The sequence below is a fragment of the Cavia porcellus genome, unplaced genomic scaffold, assembly GCF_034190915.1.
Source record: "Cavia porcellus strain 051 isolate PalLab524CR breed Dunkin Hartley unplaced genomic scaffold, mCavPor4.1 scaffold_4, whole genome shotgun sequence".
Lineage (NCBI taxonomy): Eukaryota > Metazoa > Chordata > Mammalia > Rodentia > Caviidae > Cavia > Cavia porcellus.
Window position 1 is genome coordinate 77246607 of NW_026947487.1, and position 18250 is coordinate 77264856.

General features: G+C 32.9%; 1 protein-coding gene across 2 annotated transcripts in view; it reads left to right on the forward strand.

Annotated features, from left to right (window-relative positions):
* Nucleotides 1–18250, forward strand: part of Smarcad1 (SWI/SNF-related, matrix-associated actin-dependent regulator of chromatin, subfamily a, containing DEAD/H box 1) — an 84829-nt gene that overhangs the window by 58883 nt on the left and 7696 nt on the right. For both annotated transcript variants that reach the window (XM_003472105.5, XM_013154893.3), the window contains 11 exons: nt 1096–1295; nt 6460–6550; nt 8771–8870; nt 9507–9566; nt 9692–9767; nt 13724–13859; nt 14383–14520; nt 15929–16024; nt 16200–16317; nt 16522–16643; nt 17615–17803. In XM_003472105.5, coding sequence (XP_003472153.2) covers nt 1096–1295; nt 6460–6550; nt 8771–8870; nt 9507–9566; nt 9692–9767; nt 13724–13859; nt 14383–14520; nt 15929–16024; nt 16200–16317; nt 16522–16643; nt 17615–17803 — 1326 coding nt within the window. The remainder of the gene's footprint in view (nt 1–1095; nt 1296–6459; nt 6551–8770; nt 8871–9506; nt 9567–9691; nt 9768–13723; nt 13860–14382; nt 14521–15928; nt 16025–16199; nt 16318–16521; nt 16644–17614; nt 17804–18250) is intronic.

Sequence of the window (18250 nt, forward strand, 5' to 3'; positions counted from 1 at the left end):
TGGGATTACAGGCTTATGCCACTACACTGGCTTATTTTAGTTACCTTTGTTTCTAGATTATGAGGGGGTTTTTTTAGCCAACAAGCTTTTTAACAACTATTGAGTTTTCCCATCTTTTTTTGCTAAAAATATTATTTATAATGTTATTTAGGATATATTTTTTAGCTATCTGTGTGAAAAATTCTAATGCTGGTATATCTTATATTTGAAGTATCAGTGTCTTTTTTTGAAAAATAAATACAAATAAATTTTTTTGAGCATGGTGGTGCACACCTGAGTCCCAGCACTCGGGAGGCAGAGACACAAGGATCATCATGGCCAGCTTGGGCTACAAAGTGAGTTCACAGATAGCCTGAGCTACAAAGTGAGACCCTGTCTCAAAAAGGAAAAAATTAATTTTGAAAAATAACTTCTTTTGAACTTTCACAAAAATCCACTTATCCAAGTGCTACATTGAAATTGGTTTTAGGTAACTTACTGAATCAGTCCTAATGGTATGTGTGGTAGTAGTGCTAGGGCTTGAATCCAGGCCCTTACATGTTAGAAAGGCACTGTACCACTGAGCTGTTCTCCCAGAGCCATAATTAAGTTTTGATTCATGTAGTGTTTTTCCAAGTGTTAGTTAAAAAGTAAAATATTAAATGACATACAGTTGAAATTTCAGGAACTGCAGGGATTACATTGATGATGGATGAGGAAAAGTGTTTTAGGAAGGTAGGTCTTATACTAATCATAAATAAAAACAAAAAAGTACTGACTAGTCAGATACACAGTTACTACATTTTGGTACTATTATAAAGAAAAGTGCAGCTGAGATTTTGAAGAAAAAAGTTAATAGGTACTAACAGCAACTTGCTAATTGAGATTTTGCATTTTATGGAAAAAGTATTTTATTTAAAAATAATGAATTTGAAGTGACAGTACGATGTCAATGTGAAATACAAGAATTTGGATGTGGAGGTGAGGAATCAGGTTCTTTTAACAATTCTTTAAGATGATTAATAAAAGTTTAAATTAATTAATGCTTCCCTAAAAGAAATTGCCTTTTTTTATGTACTCAATCTGACCCATTAAATTATTTTTTTTATGCCATAGTTCACAAAGATGTCCAAAACTAATGGCTTATCAGAAGATTTGATATGGAACTGTAAGACACTGATCCAAGAAAGGGATGTAGTTATAAGACTTATGAATAAATGTGAAGACATTTCAAATAAATTGACAAAGCAAGTTACCATGCTCACTGGAAATGGAGGTGGATGGAACATAGAACAACCCTCCATTCTAAACCAAAGGTAATATTTATTAAATATTGTCATTATTTTATCTCAGCTACAGAAATATATTGAGCGTGTTTTTGCAGTATGCCTAGGGAAATTTAAATAAAACATAACAGCTTTTGTCAGAAAAGAACCCTCCCCCAACCCCATTCCTATAATGGCACGTAGTGGTATGTGAATGGTTTCTCATTGATTTTTTTTTTTTTTCTTTTTCTTTTTTTCCCCCTCACCTAAGCAGGGTATTTTATTCTATATCACTGTAAATTAGTGGGACAGAATGGTACGGTCTTATACAATCTATGTCTTCCTTATCTGATAACCTATAATTTTTATATAATCACAGAAACTAAAAGGTAGTTTTTAACTACCCCTATACATCTGGTGTCTATAAAAACATTAGTTAACTCTATTAGTGTAAAAGTTTTTCAGCCCGTATTTTTTGTTGTGAAATTAGTAAAATATCCTTTATCTACAGTGAAATATTTTTTAAGTCTCCATTTGGGATAGAAACACTTGAAGAAAAAAAAAAAAAAGATATTTGTATTAAGTAGATATGTGATTCCCCCAAGTTGCTACTTTCAATAAAATATCTTGCCAAAACTCTTGCAAAAAATAAACACTAAAGATTGTTCAGTAGTAAGTGCTTATTAAAATGACTTTTTGTCATTGGGAACTACCACAACTTGGATGCTGTTAAAGGATTGGATTGGGAAATTGTTTTGAGTTCCTCTAAAAGTTTATTTTTAAATAGCCTGGAGACTCAGCACTGTTCAGAATACTTACTTTATAAAAGAAAAATATGAAATTGTTTTCTGTGATGTTATTTATAGCACCAAGAACATGGAGACAGTCCTAAAATCAGAGAGTAATTGGAGAGAACTGTGGTGTATCCATACTGTGCAATGTGCAACTTCATGAACATGTGTTCAGAATATTGCTGATAGGTATTTTAATAAAATGAACACTAAGGTCTCATTAAAGCAGTTGCCTTAGTTGTTGATTTTAGTTATGGTATCTAAGTTAATGATCAAAGCATATTTGCTGATCCTTGGTTAATAATTAAAAATCAAGGTATAAAAAAGATGTGGTTACTGGCCTTTAACAGTAAGCGACAATCTTTTCTGTGCCCTTCTAGGGTGCTATGGGATGGTGTAGGGGAACGTGATGCAGTTCCCACAAAAGAAGCTCTTTTCTCTGTTGCATAGAAAGAACTATATCAGCAAATTCATCTCCTAAAAGTGTAGTTGGAGCTGCTGCTTCTTGTTCTCCAGCATTGGATATGGGGAGTTCTTCACTCTACAAGACTTACCCAGTTGAGTCTACTTTATCATAATTTGGATATTAAAAATCAAGTGCTTTATTGCATCACTTAAAATTTTTTTCTCTTAAACCCATATTCACAAAGTTGTAAATAGTATGATTCTGTAATACACTATCCTTTTCAGTAGACTGAAGTTTTTAGGTTTTTGTTTTGTTTTTTTAAGTGAAACATTTAATAGGTAAGAAAAAAAATTTTTTTAAGTGTTCAGTGGATCTAATCCAAAGTACAACTCCCAAAGGCTTTGGAGATAGTGTATTCAGAGTTTTTTATTTCTTAACCGATATGAGAGGTACAGGAGCGATTTTTATTTGTTGTATTAGCATACACAGAAGCATTAGGATATCCTGACAAATATATATCGTATATGTGCTTGTATCTTTTTTGTGTGTGCTGGGGATACATACACACACACACCTTCAGCAAGTGCTGTACCAGGAAGCAGCCCCAAGCCCTTGGATCTTCCCTTTTACAGAATATATTCTTTGTAGTAAAGTATGTTTTGAGACAATAATAATGTTGTTCGGCTTTCCATTGCAAGTGTATGTATATTATCACAGAAGAAAATTTGCCTTTTAGATATCAACATTCTAGAACTCCTGCTAAAACATAGTCTTTGTAGATAGTCAGGCATGCAATCTTATAATTCCAGTATTTGGCAGGCTGAGGCAAAGGGATCACCAGGAGTTTGAGGTCAGCCTGAACTACATAGTGAAATCCTGTCTCAAAATAAAAGTTTGTAGAGAAATATAAAATTTCCAGTCTATACCTCAAAATCATTATAGTTTTTATTTTAAAATGATAAATATGCAATGAAAGAAAGGAAGAAAAACTCAGAATTTCATTCTTATAGATGTAGCCATCTCTAAAGCTAAACAGAGGCTTAAACAATTTGATAACAACATAAATCATTTAAATGATTCCTACACAGTTACAGTTTGACTTCACTCAGAAATACTAGGGCATAAATATTTCAGTTGGATGCTTGTAGTAGACGTGCTTTTTTAGCAAAACAGTGTCACTCACAGACTTCGGGGCAGTTGGCATCTCAACTTGCATGAGCCACTTCAGACGATTCCCTTTAGTTCTAATTTCTGCACTTTAAACTCAGAATAAGTGCACCGTATATACCCTTCTGTTTTTGTTCCAGGTCTTTCTTAACCTTTGAAAATAATTTTGAAACTAGCTTCTTTGACAAGGAATGTAAACCCAATTTAATTTCCTCTAACAAAAAAAGTAACTTAAGTACTCTGCTTCCTCATTTTCCCTAGTGATATCAGAAAGTCTTATTGTTTTCCTTGGTAGATAAAAAATACCATCATTTTGTAGATACTTGTTATACTCTTCACAAAGGAGTACCTAATTAAAATGGTTTTTTTCTTTGCTTTTTTTTTTTTTTTTTTTTTTTTTTTTTTTTTTTTTTTTTTTTAGTATGTTTGTAGTGCATAAGGATTATCATCATTTGGGGAAGTTGTTACATATACATGATACATTTTAATTCTTTTTGTTTCCATTCCCTTCCTCCATTTCTAGGTTTTATATTTGCAAAAGTTTTATCTCCCTGTGTCTTATCTTTTATTTTGCTCTGATTATGTATTTGGGTTTCTCATATAAGAAAAGCCATGTTATATTTAAACTTGTAAGTCTGACATTTTGCTTAACATTATGCTTATCCTTAGATGCATCTATTTTCCTACAGATGATTCAAGTTATCCTTCTTTGTGGCAAAGTAGTACTCCATTGTATATAAATACCACATTTTCTTTATCATTTATTACAAATCCCTACATTCTTATGGTTACCCTGCTTTTTAAAATTTGTCATAATAAATTGGGTCCAAAATACCTTTGTCAAAATTGCATTTTCATCGATCTTTTTACATTTCAGAGAAAATACCTTTATCAGGTAGCACTTATGATACTAAAACAAAATGTAGTTATAACATAGATAAATCTAGCAAGAGAAACAAATTTCTAAATACACTAACACCTACATATTTTTACAATAAAACTTAAATATAATAAAGCTATTAATAACCTAATCAAATTACTTTTAACATAATTTGTGATTGTGAATAAATCAATTTTATTTTAATGGAAATTTACATATAGTAGATGCTTTTTCTTTGCTGCTTATTCACATGTGATGCATAATGAAAATTTTGAACAGTTAATCTTCTCAATGTGTTGGTGATGAGTTTCAATCATTTTTATTAAGAGGGTTTCTGGAGTGTTTGTGATAAGTTGGCACATTAAGCCTTAGGTTCATTTATAAGCAATGTGCTGTATCTACCTTACTCAAGATTTGTCATATTTGTGAAATGTCAGCTTTATGTGTAAAAGATAACTAAACACTAATGCATTGAGAAAGACCCAGAAAAATAATGGAGAATTCAATGTTGGCCCTAGAACGCGTGGTCAGAGAGAAAACTTTATCATTTTTGCTGTGTCACGGTTAAGAGAGGAGCTTTAGATTCAAGATTTCACTGTAAACCTGGATTTGGTTAGCTCTATGGTCTCTGCCTGTCAGATTGCTAAACCCTAAAGATTTTTGCATCTGTAAGATTTTGATTTTGGAACAGCATAGAAAAAATGTTGGGTAAGAAGGCAAAGGAACTTTAATACAGAACTGTATTATCCTAGAAGGATAACTGTAAGATCCTACAAGGACTGGTAATTTTTCTTGTACTTGTACTTTTAATTTTTTAAGAAAGGAAGTTATACATTGCCTACTCCCCAGTTGAAACAGATTCTGATTTAAGTTGGACATTTTCAAAAGGTATCTTGATTTAGAAGTTGGACCCCTTTCCCATTCTTTAGGCCATAGTTATGTCCCAACCTCTCTCTGTGTGCAGACCATGTACGTAAAGGAAAATTAAGGGGACATGATAAGAGCTGGCAAATGGAAATGCTAGCTTTGTCCTAAGTTTATAGATTATTATGTGTGTGTGCTGTCCTACTGAGCATAGGAATAATCTTAGCAGTGAAACTGACTCCCTGAATTAGCATCTTAGCTATGAAATCTCAGGCAGATTGCTGAGGATTGAAGGGGGTTTTAATCTGTTTAAAATGATAATAGCTACATCATAAGATGTGTGAAGGGTTAATAAGGCAATATCTGAAAAATGGTAGCTGTGTGTCTATATAATAGGTATTCAATGAATAACTGCAATTAGTTTTAACCATTTGAAATTTTAATCTGTTTTAACTGTCCCATATAAACAAGTCATTTCCAGGGATTAGTTTATGTGTTTCCAAGTTAAATAAGTGTTGATATTTACATGTTATTTTCTACTCATTGGTGTTTATTGATGTTTAGCAAGTTCACATTTGTGCATAGTACACACATTAATATATTTATAGGCCATTATGCTCTAGAGTTATACATACCACTGATTTTAGGGGTGGTAGGTACTCATAACAGAATTTATATAGCCTGACAAAATAGCAAGTTATGTTTATAGGCTTTGTCCTATAAATACATTAATGTGCTAAAAATCAAATCAGTATAATTTGGCTTTCCAGGATAAATTTAAGCTCATTAATATGTTATAATTTAATATTCTGATCATTTATGGAATTAATTTGATACCATTATTCAGTGATAGAATATGGAATTATTTTATACAATTTATATTCTCAGAAGTAATTTGACAAATATAGGATAAAGTTTGAGAAGATTAAAATGAGCTTTGGATATTCTTAAATAGATGTACATAGCTTGTAACGATATTTAAAAGGTAAGACTATACGAACAGTGCAGTTTTGTGTTCATTATAAACCCAAGTGTCATGTGGGAAAGATTGTGTAGAAAACTAATAAAAGTGTAAATCTATAATATTGGTTAATTCTTTCTTACCAGTTTGTCACTCAAGCCCTACCAGAAAGTTGGTTTGAATTGGCTGGCATTGGTACATAAACACGGACTTAATGGCATTTTGGCAGATGAAATGGTAAGTGTATTTCATTACTCTAGGGTATGTTATTTAAAATGTTATTAAAAGACATCCATTTAAAGGCTGACATTTTCTCTTGCCACTGTAGTTTCAACTGTTCTCGCTTCACTATTACAGCTTCTAGTATATGTGTGTGTGTGTGTATTACTGAGCTATATCCTCAGACTTTTTATTTTTTTCAGACAGGTTCTAAGTCATTAAATTGCCAAGGATGGGCTCAAACTTCCAAGTCTCCTGCCTCAGAATACTTAATAAAAAGTAGACACAGACTAAAGAGCTTTGTAATCATATAGCTGGTCTTGGGAATCAGAGCTTGGCTTTGGGTCCTGTGCTGTTTAATCTTAATTATCAACCTGGCTGGATTAGGAAACTCCCATATAGATGATTAGATCATGGGGTGCTATATTCATCGGTGGATTAACTGACATTCATAGCTGAATGTGCCATTAGGCAGGTCACTGAGGGATAGCCTTTGAGGGCATACCTCTTGCTGGCACCCTTCCTTACACTCTGCTTCCCCACTACCATGAAGTAAGTAACTTCATTCCGTAACTAAATCCGGCTACCCATGATGTTTCTGCTTTAGAGCCAGCTTGCCTTGGACTGACCCTTCTGAGCCTATAAGCCAGTTAAACCTCTCCTTTCTTAATTATGTGTGTCAGGTACTTTGTCCTGGCAATGGGAAAGCTCATCAATACAGTCTCAGCTTTGCCTTTCATTATTTGTCTAATCTTTGCCAGATGTCTCAGAAATAATGTTAATAAAATATAGATCATTTGTATAGCCTAAGATTGTGTCTGATACCACATCAAATATATATTATGTGAAATTATTTTTGTTACCTTAAAAGTCTTTTTTCCACCTTTGGTATTACTGGAAATTAAATCCAAGGTTTTGAGCTATACCTCTAGTTCTTTTAATTAATTTATTTTTGTTTTGAGACAGTGTCTTATTGTGTCACTAAGTTGTCCAGACTGAGCAAATTTATAATCCTTCTGCCTCAGCCTTCTAGAGTGCTAGGACTACCAATAGGGGTTACTATACCTGCCTTAAAGTACATTATTTTTAAGTTGTCTTAGTCAGCAAGGGTTGCAATAACAAAAGTATCACAAATTGAAGAATGTTTTTTTCATAGTTCTAGATGCTAGAATTCGAAGATCAAGGTACTAAGGTATTTTGGTTTTTCATGAGACCTCTCTTGGCTTATAGATAGCCCTGTTGTTGTCATGTCCTTGGGTGTCATTTTCTGTGTGTTCCCATCTCTGGTATTTCTGTTCTTACCAGGATACCAGTCATACTGGATTAGGGTACCACCCTGTTACCTTATTAAATTTCCTCCTCAATGGCCCTTTTTCTAAACTACAGTCGCACTCTACCCTGAGGCTTCAGTATTTATTAAGACTTGAGACATGCACGTTTCAGTCCACATTAGACAGGTGACAGCCCTGTGGTGCTCACACTGAGTAGACTTTGCAACTCTTATTTTACTGATGCTGAATTTATTCATTGAAAAATGCATAAATACACAGGTTAGTGAAGTTGTACGTATGACTACCACCTAGAACAGTATTTCCATCATTCTAGGTTTCTTATGTTCCTTTATAACCATAACCACCATCATTATTTCTGACACCTTTTACATGAGTTAATTTTTTCTAGTTAGCCAATATATGCAGTATTTAGTATTTGGTTTTGGTTCATTTGGTGCTGTGTAATGTTACTGAGACTCATTGTGTTTATTACATGTATTGGTAGTTTTTCTTTTTTATTGCTATATAGTGTGGTAGTCCACACCATGTACCACTATTTATTCTTAAGAATGAAATTGCAGCATTATAGAGTAGGCATATGTTTCACTCCAGATTGTTATGGGTCATAATGCCCAATTTCTCCAGGTGTGTTAAATGCTTATCATATATAAACAGTAAGCAAAAGTACATCCTTTCTATGCATTAAAAAAGTTGCTGTATATTAATGTAAGCTGTGTATGAACTAGCCGTGACAATCCATCTAAGTCTGCTCATTAAAGTAAGGTATAGTATCATTTGGAGATTATAGTCATTCCATTTGTCATTGGAGAGCTATGAATATAGTAGAAATTCTGAGTTGAATTGTGGGAAATAAAAAACGAATATAGCACAAATAAGTCTTTTTTCATACTTTCAAGAATTCTTATTTCAAAATTTTATACATTTTCTTTTGAACTTTTAATTTTAGGGCCTAGGCAAAACTATTCAAGCCATTGCATTTCTGGCATACCTGTATCAGGAAGGAAATAAAGGTCCTCATCTCATCGTTGTCCCAGCTTCAACCATAGGTTTGTAATACTGGAGACAACTGTCCTTGACTAAATAATGTTTTGTATAGATTGAATTGCATGTGTGTGTGTGCATGTGTGAATATTAATTTTGGTTGACCCCTTATTTTTTCTCTTTGTATATGTACATATTTATGCTTGATTGTGTTGACAGTCATTTTCAAGAAAATAAATATAATTTGGTGATTCAAATAACATTATAGATTAAGAACCTGATAAGATCACTTATCTTGGTTGCATAGTACTTTAAAATTACTTTCAAGAGTAAGAGAAAACAAGTAATTGTAATTTTATAGTTTATCAAATATGTAGATAATCCCTCCTGAGATTACTATGCTACTATTCCATTCTTTCTTAATGAATTTGATGTAGAAAGTATGCTAAGAAAAATACTGTGCATACAAATGTAAAAGAAAAAGTTCTCTTAAAATAGTTAATCGTAATATTGTTTCTCTGCCCTTTGTCCATCATTTTGATACCTGTTTAGAACCCAAAGCTCACTTTAATCATAAGGCATCTTATTTGAAGTATCTGTTATAAATGCAAAATGAATGTATAATTTATATTTATGAAAGAATGTTAAAATGCAGTATTTTACTATTGTAACAGATGCAAGTAATCTCTTTTGTTTCGTAGATAACTGGCTAAGGGAAGTTAATTTATGGTGCCCTACTTTAAATGTTCTCTGTTACTATGGTAAGACTACATACATCATTTTTCTTTTCTTTTTTTTTTTTTTTTTTTTTTTAACTTTGGGAATCTCTTTAAAATTAAAATATACAATAAGTATCATCAGTGCGTGTGTTGTTTTTCACTTTCAGGTTCTCAAGAAGAACGTAAACAAATTAGATTTAACATTCATAATAAATACGAAGATTATAATGTGATAGTAACTACGTAAGTATTGGGGATGAGGGATTGCTACTCCTAAATTCAATACAAATATACATGGTAAACAGATAAACATATTAATATTTAGGAACGTTTATGGTATGAACTATGTAATAAAAGTAATGCAGTGATATATGTTGAGGATAAAGGCATTTTTTCATTTGGCATGTAATGATAATATAGGGCATTGTTGCAGTATATCAGCAGTATATCATTGTGGTTTATTCGCTTTAACTGAATGCATGGTGATGTAACAGGATTCATTCAGTTAAGAAGAAAATATTTTGTGATATTCCACAAAATGATTTTTATTTTAGACTTGTAAATACAATATTTCAGACTTGCTAATAGAATGTATAATGAAATCTCAGTCTCCAAATGAAGTATCTGAGTTAAGACAGAATAGGGATCAAAAATATAACAAAGAATGTTAGCCTGTTTTTGATAGTCAACTATTGGGTATAGGTATCTGGTTGAGAACTTAAGGCTCTTAATGCAGGATGGTCAAAAATCCTGCAGATGCTTAAACATAAAAATTTATTTTACTCAAAGACACATTGTCATCAGTTTTCCTCAGACTACCGTCGCACACTTTTCATGCTCTTGCTCTTGGCAGTGTGTATCTTGCTATATGAAAAATCCTATTGTAATTTAAACTGTATTTTTCAATTACCTCTGTATGTTAATATTTATCATGTGAGTTATGATAAAACTCTGTTTAACTGTTGTTATTATTTTTCCCTTTTGGTTCTTTAAGAGTCTATCCTTGAAAGAATTCATCTAAAATATCATCTTAATAAAACACTCCATAGTAGTCTAGACCAACTGTTAACTGTTACTTTTCAGATTTACTACATTAATTCATGTTTTAAAACGAGGCATGTTTTAGCTTTGTGGTTTTTTTCTGCTTCTTAAAAAGGAGTAAAGGTGCTGCAAAGTATAATAGTACTGAATTATTTATGAGTTATTCCCAAATTGATCTCTTCCTAAATATGTAGAAGTTGTCTAACATTTTTCTTTTCCTTATATATCATAGTTTTCATAACTCGTTATATATATGTCAGTAATTATTAGATACAAATGCATTAGTGTTTATTTGAATATCAATCATGTCTGTGGTTGTCCTTAAGAGACTAGCTACTGGAAATGTATAAATAAAAATGATTCTTTTAAAAAGTTTACAGGTTAGTTTTGTGCATTTAATGTAATATTGACTGTTGGTTTCTCATGGATGGCTTTTACCAGATTCAGGTAAAGACCATCTATTCCAATTTTCTGTAGAACTTTTATAATTAATGAGTGCTGAACTTTGTCAAAAGCTTTTTCTACATTATTGAGATGATCATGTGATTTTTGTTTTTGGTTCTGTTGATACAATGTGTTACATTTATTGATTTGCATATATTAAAACATCCCTGCATTTCCAGGATGATCATACTTGGTCACAATGTATAATATTCTTGACATTTTGCTGCATTCTCCTTGCTAGTATGTTATTGAGCATTTTTACATCTATGTTTGTTAGGAAAGTGGGCCTGTATTTCTCTTTTTTTGGTTGGATCTTTCTCAGGTTTTGGTGTCAGGATAATACTTGCCTCCAGGAATGAGGAAGTATTGCTTCCTGTTCAATTTCATAGAAAAGTTTGAGGAATATTGGCATTAAATCTCCTCTAAAATTCTAAGATTTTGCTTTAAAATCAGGAACAAGGCAACGATATCCACTATCACCACTTATATTCAATGTTTTCTGGAAACATTAGCCAGAACGATTAGCCAGGAAAGAGAAATAAAAGGAATATAGATAAGAAAGAAGTTAAATATTATTTGTACATGACATGATATTCTACATATGTAAAGACCACAAAAACTCTACCAAAAGACTTCTAGATTTAAGAACCAAATTCATTTGTATGCTGGATATGAAATCAGCACTCAAAAATTAATACCATTTCTGTACACAAACAACTAACTCACTGAGACAGAAATTAGGGAAACTATACCCGTCACAGAAACATCCAAAAAAATGAAATATATAGGAATCAATCTAACAAAGGAACTAAAAGATCTGTATATTGAAAATTAGAGTATTTTGAAAAAGGAGAACAGAGAGAATATCAGGAAATGGAAAGATACTCCTTGCTCATGGTTGGAAGAACCAACATAGTGAAAATGGCCATACTCCTAAAGCTGTTATAGAGATTTAATCCAATCCCAATCAAAATCCCAAAATCAAAAAAAACCATTAGCATACCTCACAGAACTGGAGAAAATATTCTTTAAATTCATTAGAAAACAAGAGAGACCTAAAATAGCAAAGGCAATCAATCCTGGGCAACAAAGACAAGGCAGGAGACATCACAATCCCTTGACTTTAATTATAGTACAAAGTTACTATGATTATATCAGCATAGTACTGGCAAAAAGACAGACCTGAGGGCCAGAGAAGCAGATTACAAGATGCAGACAGAGCTACAAACACAGTCAGCCACCTTGTTTTTGACAAAGGGGCCATATATATTCACTGGTAGAAAGATAGCCTCTTTAATGATACTGGAAAAACTGACTCTCTGCATGCCTAAGACTGAAAGTAGACCCTCTTCTATCACCATGCACTAAAAGTAAAATCAAAATTGATCAAAGATCTAAATATTAAAATAGAAGCCTAATCTCTACTAGAAGAGAAAATAGGTAGAAATCTTGAAGACCATAGGTTTAGTAAGAGAGTTCATGTACAAAGCCTGTACTGTATGGGAAATACTTTTTAAAAATTAATAATTGGGATCTCATTCAAAACGTTTTGTACATCAAAAGAAATGAGCAGAATGAAGACAACCTACAAAATAGGAAAAAAATTTTAGTTATCCCTCAGACAAAGAACTTTTACCTAGAATGTATAAAGAATTGAAAAAATTAGACTCAAAATTCAAAGACCAAATTAAAAAATCAGCATCTGAGATGAACGTACACTTCACAGATGAAGAAATACAGATGGAAAATCAATATATGAAAAAATGTTCATCATTGGTCATTCGAGAAGTGCAAATTAAAACAACACTGAGATTCCTTCTCCTCCCAGAAAGAATGTTTACTATCAAGAATTCAAGCAGTAACAAATGCTGGCAAGGCTATGGGAAAGAAGAAACCCTTCTCCACTGTTGGTAGGAGTGCAGACAGGTGCAAGCCCTGTGGAAATCATTTGTGGAGATTCCTCAGAAAGCTAGGATTAGAGGTCCCATTCAACCCAGCTATTCCCCTTCTGGGTATTTCCCAGAATTACAAACATCACAGAGATAATGTGCACCCATGTTTGTAGCAACACAATTTGTAATAGCCAGAAATCTTGGAAACAACCCAAATGCCCATCAGTCATGGAATGGATAAAAAAACATAGATATTTTTATACAGTGGAGTACTACTCTACCTAGGCATGAAGAAGGATAATTCTCTTGAGTCTTCTGTAGATGAATGGATACAACTTGAGAGCATACCCATAAGTGAAATAAATCAGAGTCACATGTGTAAACAGTGTATTGTCTACCTGGTGTAGGAAACTGAAAAAACAAATAAGATCCAGAATGTATAACAGATGTTGTGAAATAGAAAGATGTTGTTCAGAAGGAAAGAGGAACTAAGATAGCAGACAAGGGAAAGGACAAAAGCGAAAGGGGAAAAAATGCAAGTTCATTACACTGTCAGTATGTCTGAGCTCATTGAAAAAGAGGGTTTGTGTTTGATTATAGAAATGTTAATGTTGATATCTTATACTCTTGAGTAACTGCTTTAAAGATAACAATACTCAATGTATTAGCTGCTGTTATTGTCCTATTATTTTGTTATGAAATTTTGTTTTACCTTTTCTCCATAAAATAAAATTTAATTTATAAAAAATGAAAAGTTTACATGTCATTAGGTTCCACACTCTTAGCAGGTATACTCTTTAATAGTTCTTCTCTTGATGACAGGTATAATTGTGCAATCAGCAGTTCAGATGACCGTAGTCTGTTTCGACGCCTGAAACTTAATTATGCAATTTTTGATGAGGGCCATATGCTAAAGAATATGGGCTCCATCCGCTACCAGCACCTTATGACAATTAATGTAAGAGTATTTTGTAAATTGTTCTCAGTTATGATAAAATTTTAGGTTATGTGATTTTGATGTGTGTAGTATTTTATATCGAGTGTGTAAAGCCAGATAGTAATATTTTAAGCCTTGTAGACCGTCTCCTGTGTTACATATTGTTGTTTTAACAGTGCTTTAAACAATGCTTTATTACCTGTTAACTCATCATTGATGTGCCCCAAGTTTTATGTAGTAAATTATAATCATGTAGAGTGTTTATTTTCCATCATCTTGTAAAAATAGTATAAGAGTCACATTATCTACTTATAAAATAAGCCCACTAGTTTTAGCATTCCTCCATAAATACAGTAAATAATGATAGCAAACACCAGATGTCTAAATTCCTAGCCTAGCATCACAGTGTTAAATTATTAATAATGGTTTTAATTTACCTCCTCTCTCTTCCTTTATATCTTATTCTCAGTCAGCTTGGTAAATAGGAAATGTCTCTTTAAAAAAAAAAAAAAAAAACTAATGTAAACTGTATCTTCATTCACAGGCAAATAACCGATTACTGCTCACAGGAACACCTGTGCAGAATAATCTGTTAGAACTCATGTCACTGTTGAATTTTGTTATGCCACATATGTTTAGTAGCAGTACCAGTGAAATACGAAGAATGTTTTCTTCAAAGACTGTAAGCATTCATGCATACTTCCTCCCAAATATGTTCCTTTGTTTTACCTGAGCTGATATTCTGTTTGTTATTCTTATAGTGTATATGCTCTGTGAAATAAGTTAGTTGATGTTCCTATATTTGGATCAGTTCAGAAATCAGCCAATATATAAATACATAATAAAACAGTTAATTCCTTAATCATTACCTAAAATTTGTGGATTTTTTAATGTCCTGATTTTATGAAGAATGACAATTTTAAACTGACAGATCTGTGGCATGTAGGGAAAGCTTGGGCATTGCAGCTTTTTTTGTTGTTGTTACTAGGGATCAAACTCATGACCTTGCATTTACCAAGCAAGCACTTGAACTGCTGAGCTAAATCCCCGGCCCCCATAATTACAGCTTTATAGTCAGGTAAAAAAGTAGCATTTTGTTACTATATTGCAAAACTTAACAAAGGTAGTATATCTAGAAAATACCTGTATGTTTTTAAATGAAATTCATAAACTTTTTTTTCAATACAAAAATGTTCATGTAGATCCTAACTCTCTCCCAGATCACTTTTTAAAAGAACTTTTAAAGAATTTAAATAAAAGAATGTATCTTCCACTACAAACTTAACAACCCTTCACCCCCCCTCAAAAAAAAAAAAAAAAAAAAGTGGGAATCACTGAGCCACATCCCCAGTACTTTTTATTAGTTTTGAGATAGGGTCTCATTATAATGCCGAGGGTAATCACAAACTCCTGATCCTTCTGCCACAGCTCTAGCATGATTGGGGTTCAGGCAGGCCCAGCTAATTGTCTTTTTAACATTTGATAAATTCTTTCCATTTAATGTCCAAGTTTTGAAATAGGCAGATTTTATGAGTAGAACTACGATATTTTCCTAGTTCCACTTCCTAAGATTTGGAGGATTACCCCTCATGCCTTTGAGTAAAATTTTACTTCTTAATTCTTTCACTTTAACAGTTTTGTTTCTGTTCTTGAAACTCAACGGTTTTGTCCAGGTACCATCCTCTGAGTCTACAGGATTTTTATTAGACAGTCCTCTAAGTTTCTTTTGGGACCATTTTCCACAGAATTGTCTTCCTGTTAAACATGAACACAAACATTTCTATTTCATGAGAGTTATCTGGGTTACTAGATGTTGACTTGCTCAGATGATTGGTTAGTTCCGAGTACCAGCCTAGTGCAATGCTGATTTATTATCTTAGGATAGTATATGCTTATGTTTTGTCAAACTTCAAGATGCACATAGAGCTTTCTGGATTACAGACCAGAATTCAAACATGATTTTCTATATACCATGACTGTTTCTGTAAAAAATCATCTAGATTGTAATGCACAAAATTTTCATGTTTTGTACTGTTAACTTGCTATAATTTCAGTGAGTAATTTCTAAAAGAATGTTTTTATTTTCTTAGAAACCAGCAGATGAGCAGAGTATATATGAAAAGGAGAGAATAGCACATGCAAAACAAATTATAAAGCCTTTTATTCTTAGAAGAGTGAAAGAAGAGGTAACTATCCATATGTTTTTGATCACAACACTTTTTTAAATTCTGTTTTCTCTTTATTGAAAATCTTGGACCCAAGATACAGTTCGGCAGCACAAGTGTCTGCCTGGCAAATGCAGGATCCTGAGTGCGATTCCAGGTACCAAAAAAATAAGCTTAAACTTTCTTTCTCCCTCAGGTTCTCAAGCAGCTGCCCCCCAAGAGAGATCAAATTGAACTGTGTGCCATGTCAGAGAAGCAGGAGCAGCTCTACTTGGGTCTTTTCAACAGACTAAAAAAGTCTATCAATAACCTAGGTAAAAGCTGCCTTGCAGAGATTTATGTAAAAAAAAAAAAAAAAAATCCCATACCAGGCCTGCATGTTTTTTAGTCATAGATTTGCTTTTTTAAAAAAACTATTTGGAATTTGAAGAAATAATTTTAGAACTTTAAAAAATAGATATATTTCAATGCTTTGCTGTCAGCTTTATTATTCTTTTTAAATGTATCCTCTGTCACAGAAAAAAGTACAGAAATGTGCAATGTCATGATGCAATTGAGAAAAATGGCCAATCACCCTTTATTGCATCGGCAGTATTACACAGCTGAGAAACTCAAGGAAATGTCTCAGCTCATGCTAAAGGTAAGGAATGTTGACACCCCGGCCAGAAGGTCACGAGGCAGAAGTTGGACTGTTGCACCCACTGGGCACTTTCATCCTTTCACTGCATGTTTAGGAACAGCTTTTTTGCAGGGCTAGGCATCAGACACAAGGGCGCACACATTAGGCAAACACTGTACTACTGAGCCCCCAAAACAATTTTTAGGACAAAGTTCAAGGTAATGTGAACAACAGAAGAACCAAACAGACTGAAAATCTAGATCGGGGTCAGCAATCTGTGTCCTTGAAACAGTGACTTGTTATATAGTGAAGCTTCAGTGTAACCTGGGTCATGCCCGTTTTGTGTGGTCTCCATCTGCTTTCTCACTGCTAGGCAGTCTCACAGCACATCTTGCCAACAGAGCCAGTTTGCTCTCTGCCTCTTTGCAGGACAGGTTTCCTGGTTCCTGAATTGGTCTCCCATAATTTGTCCCACACAGTTTTGTCTCCATTCATTTCTTCTTTATTGTACTTTGCCTTCATAGTTTACTTTTATTTTTTGCCTCATCGTCCTTTACTACCTTATCTTTAGTTTGTATTACAGATTTTTGTGTTAAGTTTTCTATTTAAATTTTTTTGTTATTTTAAATTTTTTATAGAGAATTTCAGACATGTAAAAGTAGAGCAAATTACATAATGGAAGCCTCCTGCCCATTTAACCTTCCTCCATTTTTGTAGTCAATAATGATATTGTTGTTTCATCTGTGCCCTCCCCTAGCCTTTCCCCAGGATTATTTTGAAATATATTGTAGACATTATTTCATCTGTAACTATTCAATATGGTAACACTAAGAATTCCCTTATTATATCTAAAATACTAATGTCCTTTGCTAAATCTGTTTACACTGAAATGTGCAATGAACTAGGTGTTTTTTCAGATGTGATTAAATTGTTCTGACCATATTATAAATTATTGTCACTTTGGCATACACTTTGTGTTTTGTATTAAAAAGGAACCTACTCATTGTGAGGCTAATCCTGACCTAATCTTTGAAGACATGGAAGTTATGACAGACTTTGAACTGCATGTGCTCTGTAAACAGTACCGACATATTAATAACTTCCAGTTAGACATGGACTTGATTTTGGATTCTGGGAAATTCCGAGCTTTAGGATGCCTCTTGTCTGAATTGAAACAGAAGGTATTATAAAAGAATATATTCTCTTTACTTATTAAAACAGGTCTGGCCTAATTTGACACTCTTGGAGCTTTTATCTATACATGTCCTACATTCTTCTAGATCCTAGCATTCTAACATTTTCTTGACATATTTGTTTGTATGGTTTCTTGATTACCTGTTTTCTTCAGGAAACTTCAGAGAATAGTAAAGTGTAGACCACATGTATATTCAGAGAGAACAGTACAGACCACATGTATACTGAAGTTATTTTTAAATAATTTCAGGTGTCACTTCTGTATCATTATTTCAAAATTAGTATTTTGAAGATACCACTTGTTATACTTAAGTAATGCTGCAGTATCTCTGTGAAACAGATTTGTAAGATCAGCATTTAAATATGTAACTATTCACATTGGTGGCATTTTCTTTTATGAAAAGGAACTAATTGTCCTTGAAATTAAAACTGAG